This window comes from Amyelois transitella, chromosome 30 (assembly GCF_032362555.1).
Source record: "Amyelois transitella isolate CPQ chromosome 30, ilAmyTran1.1, whole genome shotgun sequence".
NCBI lineage: Eukaryota > Metazoa > Arthropoda > Insecta > Lepidoptera > Pyralidae > Amyelois > Amyelois transitella.
This window is the reverse complement of record NC_083533.1, coordinates 3,471,444-3,488,671: the sequence shown is the minus strand read 5'-3', so window position 1 is coordinate 3,488,671 and position 17,228 is coordinate 3,471,444. Positions and strand designations below refer to the sequence as shown.

At 37.3% G+C, this 17,228-nt stretch overlaps 1 protein-coding gene across 3 annotated transcripts; it reads left to right on the top strand.

Moving 5' to 3' along the window:
- The first annotated feature begins 2,631 nt into the window (after positions 1–2,631).
- LOC106131015 (carcinine transporter) lies at positions 2,632–17,196 on the top strand. 3 transcript variants are annotated; one of them, XM_060952835.1, is made up of 13 exons: positions 2,632–2,780; positions 7,627–7,791; positions 8,977–9,196; positions 9,597–9,777; positions 10,107–10,236; positions 10,988–11,116; positions 11,621–11,813; positions 12,497–12,602; positions 13,294–13,541; positions 14,374–14,453; positions 15,392–15,567; positions 16,500–16,669; positions 17,005–17,196. In XM_060952835.1, exons 2-13 carry the CDS (start codon positions 7,707–7,709, stop codon positions 17,027–17,029), a joined length of 1,743 nt encoding a protein of 580 aa, XP_060808818.1. In that variant the 5' UTR covers positions 2,632–2,780; positions 7,627–7,706; the 3' UTR covers positions 17,030–17,196. The 3 variants fall into 3 exon arrangements, with proteins under 3 accessions (XP_060808818.1, XP_060808819.1, XP_060808820.1); XM_060952836.1 differs by lacking the exon at positions 2,632–2,780 and adding an exon at positions 7,121–7,244; XM_060952837.1 differs by lacking the exon at positions 2,632–2,780 and adding an exon at positions 7,370–7,392.
- Positions 17,197–17,228: the final 32 nt, after the last annotated feature.

The following is a 17,228-nucleotide window of genomic DNA, read 5'->3' as shown; positions in this document are numbered from 1 at the left end:
CGAATAATCCAATCATCAAAACATTTTTTAAACGCTGTTTCCGGAATTGAGGTCAGTTCTCGCCGCGAATTCTCTTTTATGTCTTCTACCGATTGAAAACGGGTGCCACGAAGTGGTAATTTGAGTTTAGGAAAAAGAAAAAAGTCGGCTGGAGCCATATCTGGTGAATATGGTGGTTGCTCGATGGTATTTGTTGAGTGTTTGGTTAAAAATTCGTTCACAATGATGGCCTTGTGCGAAGGTGCATTATCACGGTGCAAAATCCAAGAATTTTCCACAAATCTGGCCTTTTTCGTCGGATTTGCTCTCTTAAACGCCGCATAACACTCAAATAATATTCCTTATTTACCGTTTGACCTTCCGGCAAGAATTCCGAGTGCACAACACCGCGATTGTCAAAGAAAACAGTCAACATGACTTTGACTTTTGAACGACTTTGGCGTGGTTTTTTCGGTTTCGGTTCAGTTGGAAGGCGCCACTCCGAAGCTTGTTGACTAGTTTGCATGTCAAACTCGTAAACCCACGTCTCGTCACCAGTAACAATGCGTTTCATGAATGTTGGGTCGGAATTGACTCGTTCTAGCATGTCCTCAGCGACTCTCATGCGATTGAGTTTTTGAAAAAAATTCAGGTCTTTTGGGACTAGCCGAGCGGCAACATGTTTCATACCCAAATTATTAGTTAAAATGGTACGGATCGACTCGTGAGATACAGAAAGTTCGGTGGCTATCTCTCTCAAAGTTGGATGAGGATTTTCAGTCACTATTTCCTTCACTTTTGCGATGTTAACTTCAGTTGCAGACGTTGATGGCCTACCAGAGCGAGGCAAATCTTCCATCACATCTCGACCGCTTTTGAACGTTTTGTACCACTCATAAGCACGAGTTTTTGATAAAGTCGATTCACCGTAAGCCTTCTGTAACATTTTCAGTGACTCCGAACACGATATTCCATTGGCAATGCAAAATTATAGACAAACTCTTTGTTCGATGTTTTTATCCATTTTGAAATTAGCAATACACACTAGATATGATATAACTAAAAATAGCACTGTATTTAATGTAAACAACAGATGCAACTCAAACTCCGCGCCAAAATGGAAAACAGTTGTGCCAATCTAACAACAACAAAAAAAACAAAAATTTGAATTTGGAACCATAAATAAATAATCCATTCCCGATACTTTTCTGACTGAATGTAAATATATATATATATATTTTATGGATTGCCAATTTTAAAAAGATTTATGTACAGAGTGTACTGAAATTTTTTTTGAAATTCTATCATTAAGCCAAATATCTGAACGTGGCCATTCAGTCTTTTCAAGACTGGTGGCTCTGTCTACCCCGCAAGGTATATAGACGTGACCATATGTATGTATGTATGTACATATTGTCTCATATAACGCCGTATGTTTTTCCAATCATCGCCCATCGTTCAGTAACAACCCGATTGCCCTTAAAAGGAACACGTGCAGACTGCAAATAAGGCAGGTTACACACATTCCAACCAAAAGTCCAGGGTTCGATTTTCAGGTTTTAAAAATTAGGTAGGTACCTACCTATTTGTCACATTCATACATACGTATACATATAACTGGTTTATCGCGTTGGTTTCAAAATGTTAAGATAGACTACATTTGGATAAATAAATATAAAAAAAAATATCACGTCTATATCCCTTGCGGTGTAGACAGAGCCAGCAGTCGCGAAAAGACTGATAAGCCACGCTCAGCTGTTTGTCTCAATGAAATAGAATTGAAATTAAAATGATGATACTCTTAGGTTGCTAGCTTATCGCCTAAAGAAAAATCCCAAGTTATTAAGCCTGTCCCTTAGTCGCTTTTAACAACATCCATGGCAAAGAGAGTTTAGTGGTCCTACTCTAAAGTTCTGGGAACCACACGGCGTAACAGAGTATAAGTAATGCATTCTCAGATATTTATTTTCTTCACAAATGCATCAGGGAAAGATAAAGATAAAAAAAATATGAAAGTCATTTCATCATCAGCAGCGCTCAAGGCTCCGGGCGAGAGATGAAGATGGAATCTAAATTGAAGGAAGAAAAAAATTATGATGACTCATAAAGTTCATCATCAGATCTCATAACAATCTTAAATTACTTATTCCTCCTTATTATTCTCGGAGTTATGGCTTATTTGAATTTAGAAAAAAATTTGAATTTGAATACGATATCTGTTCTTAACCTTAGTTCTTTTAAAACACTAATCAAAAGACTGTATTCTGATGCATCTAACGATTGAGTGTACTCATATTTATGTATATATATATATATACATAAATATGAGTATATGTATATATATATATATAATTTATGTATGTTTATCTTTAATTATGTAGAAATGTATTGTTTATTATAACGCATCCTCAATGCTTTTTATGTGCGCTGTTTAATCAATAGTAATCCTTTTAATTATGGATTTTCCTTTACATTTTGGTTGACTGGAAGAAATCCCATTTGGGATAAGTCCGCCATTGTACATATACTTCTTAATCCAATAACTGTTTTGTAATTGTTCGTAACTAAGTTGTAACGATGACATCACTATTATAAAACAAAGCGTGCCGACAAATAGTCGTTCATCTCCAGTCACCCTAATTGACCATATTGACGATAATTAAAATGAATCACAATGGCCGATATGAAACAGCGACACTTGTATTTAGTTAATTGTTCTGCGCGCACGCAGCCCTGTTACAATTTAGATCATTTCGTGATCTGCATTTGCCGTCTTTTTGAGAGAGATAAATATTATATTGGTAAGTGACTGATATATTAGTGTTAATTTCTTTTTTGAAAGATGATTTACTTATTTTTAATTTATTATTTAGACCAGAAAACAAATTAATATTCATAACATTACATAAATATATATAATAGATTACACCTTATAATGACTATTACTATTTCTGAAGTATTATAATAATAAATTTACCTAATTAAAAAATCTTTAACTTAATTTTAATTAATAAAAAAATTTTACAAAAAATTTAATTAATTACTTTTAAATATCGACACATTGATACATAAAATCACGTCTTTTTCCGGGAGGGGTAGACAGAGACTAAATGTTTCCACTTGCCACGCTCTCTGCATACTTCTTTCGCTTCATCCACGTAAATATAATTGGATTTATTCCCCTGATGCAAGGAAGTTACGGAGGTCAGATGGGAGTCGCTTCGTGTAAGAACTTGACTCACCCACCCAGAGTCCATGGTCAAAGGCACATCTCGGGCTTGTCCCCAGAGTGGTGAGGATGAAACCGGGACTGAAAGTCAGGAGGAAGAAGTGTCTTAAATGAAATCTGTCGCATACTTTTCTCCGAAATTAAAAAATGGCCTAAGGAAACATTATATGCCAACTTATATAAAAAATTTAATTTAGTGAGTTTGTTTGTTTGTTACCTGTTCACGGATTACTGAATTATTTTTGAAATATTATGTCTTTATAAAAAAGAGTCTGGAGAAGGACATAGGGTGCATCTATTCCCGGTAAAAATTATAGTTGAATGAATAAACGCATGAATAAAAGATTATTAGCATCACACAAACATATCTTACACTAGAGGCCGCCCGCGACTTCGTCCGCTTTAAAACCCTATCATAACGTAACAATCAATCCCGCGGGAACTACGAGATAAAAATAGCATGCAGCAAAATAGTAGCCTATGTGTTATTCTGGGTCTTCAGCTACCTACATATCCAATTTCATCGTAATCGGTTCTGTAGTTTTTGCGTGAAAGAGTAACAAACATCCATACTGACATGTTTGTTATGGATGTTTGTTACTCTTTCTCACAAACCTTTCACAAACATTTATAATATTAGTAGGACTAAATCGTACATTAGTTTAAGTAAAAAAAGAACAGTTGCCTAAATTGTAATACTTAACTAAACAGTCTCTGTGGCGCATGAGAAACGAAGTTTTTCTGATAGTATTTATTACAAAATATAGTATCGTTGAGTTAGTATCTCGTAACACAAGTCCCGAACTTACTTCGAGGCTAACTCAATCAGTGTAATTTGTCCCGTAGGTATATATTTATTTATTTCTTATTTTACTAATCCGACATCCATCCAGTTTTTGTCGTGGCATTTTAACACGACGCTGGTCTTCCGCCTGTGGGATTTACGAAAATCGTATTCTTTTGTAGGTGACGTCTATTTCTTTTTGTAGGTAGTGCGAATTTCGCCGCTTTCCGTGGGTGGCGCTAATGTCACGCGGGCGAAGCTGCGGTTAACAGTTAGTGTTATATATAAGAACAATGTTTTTTATGACATACATAGCTGCAATAAAATGATATAATCTTCTACAAATAACAACGTGCGCCACGCAAACATACAGATAAACAAACATACATTGTCTATCTAGTATATTAAAATATATTGCATAGTATACATAATATAATAAAGCATATATGTATACATGTATATATATAATAATAATATATATATTAATAATATATATATTCATGTGTATACATGTATAAATATATATATATGTAGGTATATAAAATATACATAAATGTAACAGGTGAATCTTGAAATAGGTAATTTTCCATTTTTTTAGATAGGTAGGTACTGTAAGGTTATGTAATCTTGAAATGTCTTTTAATTAGAAAATACATACGTATCACGTCTGTATCGCTAGCGGGGTAGACATAGCCGCCAATCTTGAAAAGATTTTGGCTTAATTTTAGAATTGCAGTTCAAAGAGTGACTGGTTGCTAGCCCATCGCCTAAGAAGAATTCCAAGTTTATAATCCTATCCCTTTTGCGATATCCATGAGAAAGCAATGTTGTTGCCGGTACCAATAGAAAAAAAAATAAGAACCACTCCATCTACATCCCATGAATGTCGTAAAAGGTGACTGAGGAATAGGCTTGTAACCAAAAATACATTTGTAAAAAACAGTTTGGGTAACAGCAATAATAATTTGTTAGATATTATTATAATAATTTATTTTTTTATTTTTGCTTTTTTTCTCATGATCGAAAAAGACGTATCAATATTGTTTAAATAAATTCAGAGCTTAATGAAATGGACTATAGCCGTTTATAAAGTCATTACTTTGGCCTGATTTAAAATGACGATGAAGATTAACTTGTTACATACCTATCTATCCAAGAGATAAGTATACATTTATTCTACCATTCCGAATAGGTATATACTAATATTATAAAGCTACAGCGTAAACAGCGTGATAAAGGAATGTTGTGATGTGAAAGAAGATGTAGTTACAGGAATAGAAAAGGGTATGTTAAGATGGTTCGGTCATGTGGAGAGGATGAATGAAGGCTTGACTAAGCAGATATACAAGGAGAGTGTGGAGGGAAAGGTCGGAGTGGGAAGACCTAGACGAACGTATCTTGATCAAATTAAGGACGACTTGGTAAAGGGTGTGGCAAGTGGAAAGAGGTAGTCTCTGCCTACCCCTCCGGGAAAGAGGCGTGATTTTATGTATGTATGTGTATGTATGTATTATAACGCTGAAGAGTTTGTTTGTTTGAACGCGCTAATCTCAGGAACTACTGGTTCGAATCGAAAAAATATTTTTGTGTTTAATAGACCATTTATCGTGGAAGGCTTTAGACTATATAACAACACGCGGCAACTATGAGGAGCGAAGAAAAAATGGAAACTATACTTAACTATTCTAGTATAGCTATAAAAAGGTTAAATAAATCAACAATTATTTTTAAGCGATGGGCTAGCAACCTGTCACTATATTTTGAGACTCTGGCTGTGTCTACCCCGTGAGCGAAAGAGACGTGATAATATGTATATAATATAAGTATAACATGTATAATTAATAAAAATAATAGAACCATTCCTTTTCTTTCCCATGGATGTCGTAAAAGGCGATTAAGGGATGGGCGTATAAACTTGGGATTCCTCTTTTAGGCGATGACTAGCAACCTGTCACTATTTGAATCTCAATTCTTCCATCGAGCCATAAAGCTGAACGTGGCCTATCAGTCTTTTCAAGACTGTTGACTCTGTCTACCCCGTAAGGGATATAGACGTGAATATATGAATGAAAAGGATAGGTAAATCTTCTGTAGGCACATACTAAGACCAGTTAAGATGAAAGTATTATAAAAGTAATTAAAATCACTTGCGTCATACCAGATTTAACTAGTTATCATTAATTTAATTGAGTGAGCAATTCTAGATAAGTAATTATAAATACTGTTGAATGTTAGTCAAAACCAGAAAAAGCCTGATTGATATATTTTATTAAGGTGCTCATACAAGATATACAAGGACACTGTGGAGGGAAAGGTCGGAGTGGGAAGGTCTAGACGAACGTATCTCGATCAAATTAAGGACATCCTGGCAAAGGGTCAGGTCAAGAGTACCCGAAACCGCCGAGCTTGCATGAAGAGAGTTATGAATGTGGATGAAGCGAAGGAAGTATGCAGAGATCGTGGCAAGTGGAAAGATGTAGTCTCTGCCTACCCCTCCGGAAAAGAGGCGTGACTTAGAGTGGTTCCCGGCAACAAAAAAAAAAGAATAGGACCACTCCATCTCGGTACCATGGATGTCGTTAACGGCAACCAAGGGATAGGCTTATAAACTTGGGAACCTGTCACTATTTGAATCTCTGTCGGCTCTATCTACCCCACAAGGGATATAGACGTGATTATATGTATGTATGTAGGTATGTATGCAAGTAAACCTTAAATCTATCTTCATACCTATATACTTATTATATTATTATTCCATATTGTAGTCACGTTTATATTACCTTGCGGGGTAGACTGAGCCAACAGTCTTGAATAGACTGGCAGGCCACGTTCAGCTACTTGGCTTTAAGATAGAACTGAGATTCCATGATGAGAGATGAAATTGAAATAGTGAGCCTTAAAGACGATATCAAGTTTAAAACTCTATCCTTACATCGCCTTTTACGACAGCCATTGAAAGAGATAAAGTATGGTCATATAATTTATTATTTGTGCCGGTAACCATGGCACTATATAGAATGAGTTATGTAAAATGTGTATTGCAACATATTTATTATAAGTCTTATTGTTTACATCTTGTGATAACTTATCTCTCATCTCAATTATCATGGCAAATATAATTAATATAAAAGATTTAACTCATCAAATAAAATACATTCAGTCTTACAAATTTGATATCTCGTTATTACAATAAAAAAACACGTCAAGAAGTTAATTTAATAGTGACATTCAAAATTATTTTAATATAAGAGGGTAGGTACTTATTTTATCATAATTTCTTCTCGATTTGCTAAAACTTAACCTTAAAAATGTGGAATCTGTTATTTAAGATGATAATATATAAATTATTTGATGTGATCGTATCAAATAATGAATTTGTGGAAAACATAAGTATTTTATAGTATGTTTCAAATGTGTTTTATGATTTAATAAAATGTACATCTTATTTACAGAAAATACTAAATTAAGAAAAAATGTTATCTGTATATTAGAAATTGTGATGTATTAAGTTTCTGAAGAACATGTTTTAAGAGAGAATTACTCATAACTCCCACAGGAATGATCAGAAATAATACTTAACATATAACCTAACCTAACACAATTTCAAACTAAAATTTCTATTCATTTGTTTCAGATCAGCTTTCCCTTGTCGCCTTTACGAAATAGTAAAAACGTCGGGAAAAGTGTCTTTTAAGGGGAAAACCCAATTTGAAAATGGAATCACATGAGAAGGAGGTAAAGGTCGGTGCAGTCTGTGACACGATGACCTCGACCTTGGAACTGAGAAATGAAAATGGGCGTAAGTATTTTATTTATGTATATCCTCTTAATAAAAAAGACCGTGTGGTTCCCGGCACCAATACAAAAAAGAATAGGACTACTCCATCTCTTTCCCATGGATGTCGTAAAAGGCGACTAAGGGATAGGCTTATAAAATTGCGATCCTTTTGGATCGGGCGATGGGCTAGCAACCTGTCACTATTTGGATTTCAATTCTATCATTAAACCGAGCAGCGTGGCCATTCAGTATTTTCGGGACTATTGACTCTGTCTACCCCGTAAGGGATATAGACGTGACTATATGTATGTATGTAAAAAAGATCTAGAAAGACAAAAACACTATATACTTATATAATCACGTCCTATATTCCTTGCTTGGTAGACAGAGCCAACAGTCTCGAAAAGGCTGGATGGATTAATGATGGAGTTGAGATCGCCTAAAAGAAGAATCCCAAATTTATAAGCCTTTCCCTTTAATTTCCATCATAGAAGTTGCACTTTTTTCCAGTGCCGTGTGGTTCCCGGCACCAATAAAAAACAATAATAGGGCCACTCCTTATCTTGCTCATGGATGTCGTAAAAACGTAAACGTGTCGTAAACTTTTAAACTAGGGATTCTTCTATTAGGCGATGGGCTAGCAACCTGTCACTATTTGAATCTCAATTCCATCATCAAGCCATAAAACTGAACGTGGCCTATCAGTCTTTACAAGACTGTTTGTTGGCTATGACTACCCCGCAAGGGAGACAGACGTGACTATCTTTCTTCTTATATGTAAAATTCTCGTGTCACAATGTTTGTCTCCGTACTCCTCCGAAACGGCTTTACCGATTTTAACCAAATTTGGCATGCATATTCGGTAGGTCTGAGAATCGGCTAACATCTATTTTTCATACCTCTTATTGATAAGGGTTGTCCACACTTGACATTTTTTTTTATCTAGAAACTAGCGACCCGCCCCGGCTTCGCACGGGTGCAAAATTCGGAAATTATACATAAAAACCTTCCTCTTGAATCACTCTACCTGTTACAAAAAACCGCATCAAAATCCGTTGCGTAATTAATTTTAAAGATTTAAGCATACAGACAAACAGACTAAAATAGCGACTTTGTTTTATACTATATGTAGTGATAACTTAAAAATTATTTATATGGCAAAACAACGTTTGCCGGGACAGCTAGTATGTATGTATGTTTTTCCAGAAAACGGTGTTCCACCATCCAAACAGCAAATCAAAGATCTGGACGACCTCCTCCCTTACGTGGGCGGTTTCGGCTGGTACCAGCGCCTCCTGTTCCTCATGATGATACCTTATTCGTTCTTCTTCGCTTTCGTCTATTTCGCTCAGATTTTCATGACAGTTGTTCCGAGCGAGCACTGGTGCTATGTCGGAGAGTTGAAGAATCTTAGCGTGGAGGAAAGGTGAGATAGACTTTTGTTCAAATTCAAGTTAATGTGCCGTGTGGTTCCCGGCACCGGTACAAAAAAGAATAGGACCACTCCAACTCTTTTCCATGGATGTCGTTAAAGGCGACTAAGGGATGGGCTTACAAATTCGGGTTTCTTTTTTTTAGGCTATGGTCTAGCAACCTTTCACTATTTGAATCTCAATTCTATCATTAAGCCAAATAGCTGAGCTTGGCCTATCAGTCTTTTCAAGACCGTTGGCTCTGTCTACCCCACAAGGGATATAGACGTGACCATGTGTATGTATGTTGAGATTTAAAAAGTGACAGGTTACTAGCTAGCTAGCTAGAAAAATTTATACTTAGTCGCTTTTTCAGACACGCTTTAATTTTTCATATACCTTTTCTAATTTCAGACGTCATCTGTCTATCCCTAGAACCAATGGCATGTACGATAAGTGTCACGTGTATGATGTGGATTGGAAGATAATTCTAAACGAAGGTATATCGGCACCCGATGACTCCTGGCCAGTGAAGAAATGTGAATCCTGGGAGTTTAATTTCACTGATATACCATACGAAACTATAGCTACACAGGTGAGTTTTGTCTGTGACACCGGAGGTCCCGGGTTCGAATCCCGGCCAGGGCATGATGAGAAACGAACTTTGTCTGATTGACCTGGGTATTGGATGTTTATCTGTATAAGTATTAGTATAAAATATAGTATCGTTGAGTTAGTATCTCGTAACACAAGTCTCGAACTTACTTCGAGACTAACTGTTGTACTTATATGATGCAAACAAAAATTTGAATGTGATTTATTGTGTTATTTGTTCTATATATATTTATTTATTAAAACTTCCTTTATTATTTATAATGTTACTAAGAATATTGCTTCAATCTCTTCTCGCTTTTTCGCCCTCAGTTAGGATGGGTGTGCGAGAGAGACAACTATCCAGCGACCGCTCAGTCTGTTTTCTTTGGAGGTGCCATAGTCGGGGGCCTGGTATTCGGATGGATTGCTGACAAATATGGGAGGATTCCTGCTTTACTGGGTAAGATAATTAAATATACATAAAAGTCACTTCTATATGTATATATGCCTTGCTGGGTAGACAGAGCCAACAGTCTTGAAAAGTGTGAAAGGACACGTTCAGTCGTTCAACTGTATGTCTTAATGATGGAATTGAGATTAAAATAGTGACAGGTTGCTAGCCCATCGCCTACAAGAGGAATCTCAAGTTTAACATTATAGTTTTTAAAAATATCTTCTGAATTAGCTACGACAGTATTTCTCTTCTGAATTAGCTGCGACAGAATTTCTCTTCTGAATTAGCTACGACAGAATTTCTCTTCTGAATTAGCTACGACAGAATTTCTCTTCTGAAATAGCTACGACAGTATTTCTCTTGTGAATTAGCTACGACAGAATTTCTCTTCTGAAATAGCTACGACAGTATTTCTCTTGTGAATTAGCTACGACAGAATTTCTCTTCTGAAATAGCTACGACAGTATTTCTCTTGTGAATTAGATACGACAGAATTTCTCTTCTGAATTAGCTACGACAGTATTTCTCTTCTGAATTAGATACGACAGAATAAGAGACAGAGACCTTGAAGGACTTTAGGTTAGGTTAGGTTTAAAGAACTTTATTCTCATAAAGAAATTACATTCCACTTAAAATGAGATGAGTAGGGTACATCAAACAATATTTACAATTCACAAATTATTTATATTTTTATATAGCGAAATTTTATCAGAATTTTCTATAATAAACGGTGTATGAGTAAAATATTTTTTGACAGGAACGAACCTGATTGGATTCGCCGCGGGCGTCGGGACGGCATTCAGCAACAGTTTCTGGTCATTCTGCCTCTGCCGGTTCCTAGTGGGCATAGCTTATGATAACTGTTTCATCATCATGTACATCATCGGTAAGACTATTAACTGTCTGTAATCAAAATTTAAAAACATTTCTTAATTTTTTTTTTTTTTTAGAAATTTTTTTTTTTTTTTCACTTCCATATTTTAAAATAAGTTGTATGTTTTACTCTTATGGTGCAATAAAGAGTTTTATCTATCTATCTATCATTACTAAAAATCTTAATAGGTAGATTGAATTGGGGTCAATGAACTGAAACGTATATATTAATATGGACATACCCTCGTCCGGGATTGCGGGATTTGTAAATTATTAAGATTTTTTTCGGAATTTTTACAAGTGGGATGAAGAATAGTATATTAGTGGTAGCTGTTTTCCCCCGACTTCGTTCACGTAAATTGTAGTCCTGTCACCCGCGGACAATGTAGTTTACTGTAAGTGTAAGTACTGAAATGGAATCCCGGAAAAGAGGCTTATCCATGTTATGCTTTCTATGTTAATTCATGATGCAAGTACATAAAATAAATCTACCTATTCCGATCTCTGATCATTACAGTTGTCGAATACGTTGGTCCAAAATGGCGTACCTTCGTAGCCAATATGTCTATTGCCGTCTACTTCACATTCGCTGCCTGCCTGCTGCCTTGGATAGCCTTGGCTGTCGCTGATTGGAAGGTCTACACCCTCATCACTAGTGTGCCTTTAGGACTGGCTATTCTGACACCTTGGGTTGTTCCTGAGAGTGCCAGGTGAGTCATAACATAACATACATATGGTCACGTCTATATCCCTTGCGAGGTAGACAGAGCTAACAGTCTTGAAAGCACTGCATGGCCACGTTCAGCTATTTGGCTTAATGATAGAATTGAGATTGAAATAGTGACAGGTTGTTAGAACATCGCCTAAAAAAGAATCCCAAGTTTGTAAGCCTATTCCTTAGTCGCCTTTAACGACATCCATGGGAAAGGGATGGAGTGGTCCTATTCTTTTTTGCCAGGAGCCAGGAGGAAGTAGATGAAATGTCAAGGATAGGTCAAACGATCTTCGAAATCTGATGGCGTGCCCAAAATGCTGATCGCATTGTCCATTGTGCCGTGTGGTTCCCGGCACCAATACAAAAAGAATAGGACCACTCCATCTCTTTCCCATGGATGTCGTAAAAGGCGACTATGGGGTAGGCTTACAAACTTGGGATTCTTTTTTAGGCGATGGGCTAGCAACCTGTCACTATTTGAATTTCAGTACTATCATTAAGCTGAACTTAGCCTATCAGTCCTTTCAAGACTGTTGCCTCTGTCTATTCCGCAAGGGATATAGACGTGATTTAATGTATGTGTGTAAATACAATTAAACCCCCAAAAAAAGGAAATGTTATTCTGTATTAAGACGTGAATCAGACTGCATTTGTAAAGAAAAATATCTTTAATTTCAGGTGGCTCATTTCTCAAGGTCGTACCGAAGAAGCCATTAAAATTATGAAGAGGGTTGAAACGATAAACAAGAAGAAAATACCTGATGAAATTATAAAAGAATTCAGGGTAAGTATTCATTTCCGTGCTAAGGTAAATTACGTTCAGGAATGTAAACTCATACATACATACATATGGTCACGTCTATATCCCTTGCGGGGTAGACAGAGCCAACAGTCTTAAAAAGACTGAATGGCCACGTTCAGCTATAAACTCATCCTCAGGAGTTTCTTGATCTTCCTCTTGGCTTTAGTCCTGGTTCCATCCTCACTATTCGGAGACCATTGACCATGTATCCTGGATTGGGTGAGTCAGGTTTTTACACGAAGTGACTCCCATTTGACCTCATCTCCCCTGGTCTTTATTCTAGTTAAAATCCCCTGGAACGAAGCCCTGACTCTGTCTTTGACCATGATCTAGAAAAGGGTAATGCGGTAAATTTCACAAAGTGATTTCCATTGGATCTTCAAGTACCTGTCACATAGATCAGGGGAATCAAATGCAAATCATAAAAGGCGACTAAGGGATTGGCTTACAAACTTGGGATTCTCCTTTCAGGCGATATGGGCTAGCAACCTGTCACAATTTTAATCTCAATTCTATCATTAAGCCAAACAGCTGAACGTGGCGTATCAGTCTTTTCAAGACTGTTATCTTTATCTTTCCCACAAGGGATATAGGCGTGATTATATGTATGTATGTAATTACAACTAAAGTTGCCCACAAGAGGATACCACGTAATCTTCTCTTTATTACCCAGGAGACAGCCGCAGAAATAGCGAGAACAGAGCGAGAAATCAAGAACTATTCCGCGGCAGACCTCTTCAAGACTCCTCGTCTGCGCCGCCACAGCATTCTTCTGGTCATCATCTGGATGTCCATAGCCATGGTCTTCGATGGCCACGTCAGGAATGTCGGGTCTTTGGGGCTGGACATGTTTGTTACGTTCACAGTGGCTACGGCTACCGAGTTCCCAGCTGACATCCTGCTCATTCTGAGCTTGGATATGTAAGTGTACAGACATACATACATATAATCACGTCTATACGTATCTTGATCAAATTAAGGACGTCCTGGTAAAGGGTCAGGTCGAAAGTACCCGAAACCGCCGAGCTTGCATGAAGAGAGTTATGAATGTGGATGAAGCGAAGGAAGTGTGCAGAGATCGTGGCAAGTGGAAAGAGGTAGTCTTTGCCTACCCCTCCGGGAAAGAGGCGTGATTTTTATGTATGTATGTATGTAATCACGTCTATATCCCTTGCGGGTAGACTGAGCCAACAGTCTTGAAAAGACTGATAGGTCACGTTCAGCTTTTTGGCTTTAAGATAGAATTAAGAATCAAATAGTGACAGGTTGCTGGCCCATCGCCTAAAAGAAGAATCCCAAGTTTGTAAGCCTACCCCTTATGTAAGTGTAGGTACTTATTTCTTTATTGGTTTCCGTAACGTTGGGATTCAATAACTGGTCTTGTCATGATGAAAAAGAATTTTGACCATGGATGTAAATTTTCCTTCATATATTTAGAACCTTGTACAGTATATACTCTTGGTCAGAGTAGGTATGTATTAGTTTTTAAATGGCGCATCGGTAGTGCGCATGTCTGTGACACCGGAGGTCGCGGGTTCGAATCCCGGTTAGGTCATGATGAGAAACGAACTTTTTCTGATTGCCTTGAGTCTTGGATGTTTATCTATGTATATAAGAATTTATTACAAAATATAGTATCGTTGAGTTAGTATCTCGTAACACAAGTCTCGAACTTACTTCGAGGCTAACTTAATCTGTGTAATTTGTCCCGTATATATATATTTATTTATTTATTCTGCTGTTGTTATTGCAGGATCGGTCGTCGCTGGATGTCATTTGGATCTATGGTCATCAGCGGTGTCTTCAGCATCTTGGCCGCAGCGGTACCTATTGGTAAGTTCCATACATACATACATACATACATATGATCACTTCTATATCCCTAGCCGGGTAGACAGAGCCACCAGTCTTGAAAAGACTGATAGGCCACGCTCAGCTGTTTGGCTTAGTGATAGAATTGAGATTCAAATAGTGACAGGTTGCTAGCCCGTCGCCTAAAAGAGGAATCCCAAGTTTATAAGCATATCTCTTAGTCGCCTTTTACGACATCCGTGGGAAAGAGATGGAGTGGTCCTATTCTTTTTTGTAATGGTGCCGGGAACCACACGACACTCCATTAGTAGTAAGTAGTAGTAAGTTCCATAGCGACATTTTCGAAAATTTGCCGCTATCCGTACACACACCAATTTCACATACATACATACATATACATCGGTTGACTGTAAGAGATCCCTTCATTGGATAAGTCCGCCGTTGCAAGTGATTTGTTTCTTTTATAACTACCTTTGTACTATTTTCTTGTTGCTGTGTAAATTTCTATGCAATGTAACTATTACAAACAAACATATAATAACGTCTTTATCCCTTGCGGGCTAGACAGACCCAAAAGTCTTAAAAAGACTGATTTATTTTTCTATACTATAATGCAGTCTGATTCACGTCTTAATACAGAATTACATTCCTCTTGTGGATGATTTTAATTGTATTTACACACATACATATAATCACGTCTTTATCCCTTGCGGGGTAGACAGAACTAACAGTCTTAAAAAGACTGAATGGCCACGTTCTGCTGTTTGGCTTAATAATAGGCGATAGGCTAGCAACCTGTCACAATTTAAAACTCAATTCTATCATTTAGCCTAGCAGCTGAACGCGGAAGCGCGCGCTGAAGACTGGTAGTCTTCAAGACTGTTAACTCTGTCCACCCCGCAAGGAATATAGACGTGCTTACAGAAGAATAATGTTTAATTAATCGCTTCGATTCCCAGGTATACCATCAGCGTCTCTAGCTATTGTCGGTCGCTTCGCCGTCAACATTTCCTTCAACATTGGCATGCAATACGCCGCTGAACTCCTGCCGACCGTGGTCAGAGCGCAGGGGTTGGCGTTTATACACATAATGGGTTATGTTGCGACCATATTAGTGCCTTACATCGTTTATTTGGTAAGTAAATACATATTAAACATACATATAATCACGTCTATATCCCTTGCGGGGTGGACAGAGCCACCAGTCTTGAAAAGACTGATAGGCCACGGTCAGCTGTTTGGCTTAGTGATAGAATTGAGATTCAAATAGTGACAGGTTGCTAGCCCATCACCTAAAAGAGGAATCCCAAGTTTATAAGCCTATCCCTTAGTCGCCTTTTACGACATCCGTGGGAAAGAGATGGAGTGGTTCTATTCTTTTTTGTAATGGTGCCGGGAACCACACGGCACACATACATACATAAAATCACGCCTCGGTCCCGGAGGGGGGGGAGACTACCTCTTTCAACTTGCCACAATCTCTGCATACTTCCTTCACTTCATCCACATTCATAACTCTCTTCATGCTAGCTCGGCGGTTTCGGGTACTTTTGACCTGACCCTTTACCAGGACGTCCTTAATTTGATCAAGATACGTTCGTCTAGGTCTTCCCACTCCGACCTTTCCCTCCACACATACATACAAGTAAATACATATTAAACATACATATAATCACGTCTATATCCCTTGCGTGGTGGACAGGGCCGACAGTCTCGCAAACAGAGTTAGGCCACGTTCAGCTGTTTGGCATAATGATAGAATTGAGATTCAAAAGTAATAACGAAGCATCTCATTTTCCTGAAAACTCCTGAAATTTCTTAAAAGAGTGAAGCCTCAAAGTTAACAACCACTCTATCTCATTCCCATGGATGTTGTTAAGGGCGAGTAAGGGATAGGCTAATGAACTAGGGATTCTTCCTATAGGCGATGGGCTAGCAACCTGTCACTATTCGAATCTCAATTCAAATTGATTAGTCTCATTCAGTCTTTTCAACACTCTTGACTCTGTCTACCCCGCAAAGGATACAGAACTGATTATGTGTATGTTTGTCTGTATTTCTTTTCAGGCAACAATAAACACAATAATACCCCTCCTTATTCTCGGCGCGCTGGGAATTTTGGGTGGTTGTCTATGCCTCTTCCTGCCAGAGTCCACGGGCAAAGATATGCCACAGACAATAGAAGATGGCGAGGAGTACGGCAGAGACCAAAGCTTTTGGAACATACCTTGTATTAAGTAAGTAAATTGCATACATACACATAAATACATAAAATCACGCCTCTTTCCCGGAGGGGTAGGCAGAGACTACATCTTTCCACTTGCCACGATCTCACATACATATAATCACGTCTATATCCCTTGCGGGGTAGACAGAGCCAACAGTCTTGAAAAGACTTATAAGCCATGTTGAGCTGTTTGGCTTAATGATAGCATTGAGATTCAAATAGTGACAGGTTGCTAGCCCATCGCCTGAAAGAAGAATCCCAAGTTTATGAGTTTTTCCTTATTGCCTTTTACGTCATCCATGGGAAAGGATATGGATTTAATAAATTTTTTATTTTATTTCACAGACAAAAAAAGGATGTGACTGCGTAGAAAAAAATTGAACATAGAATTATTTTAATTTAGATTATTTAATATCTTATAATTATTCTGGTAAATTTAATTAAACATATGTACTTACGTATTATTTATTTGAAAGTATTCTTTTTTCATTATATTGTAACAAATTTATTTATTTTAATTAAACTCAATGATTTTAATCACAATTTTTTTTAATAAATTTAAATTTTTC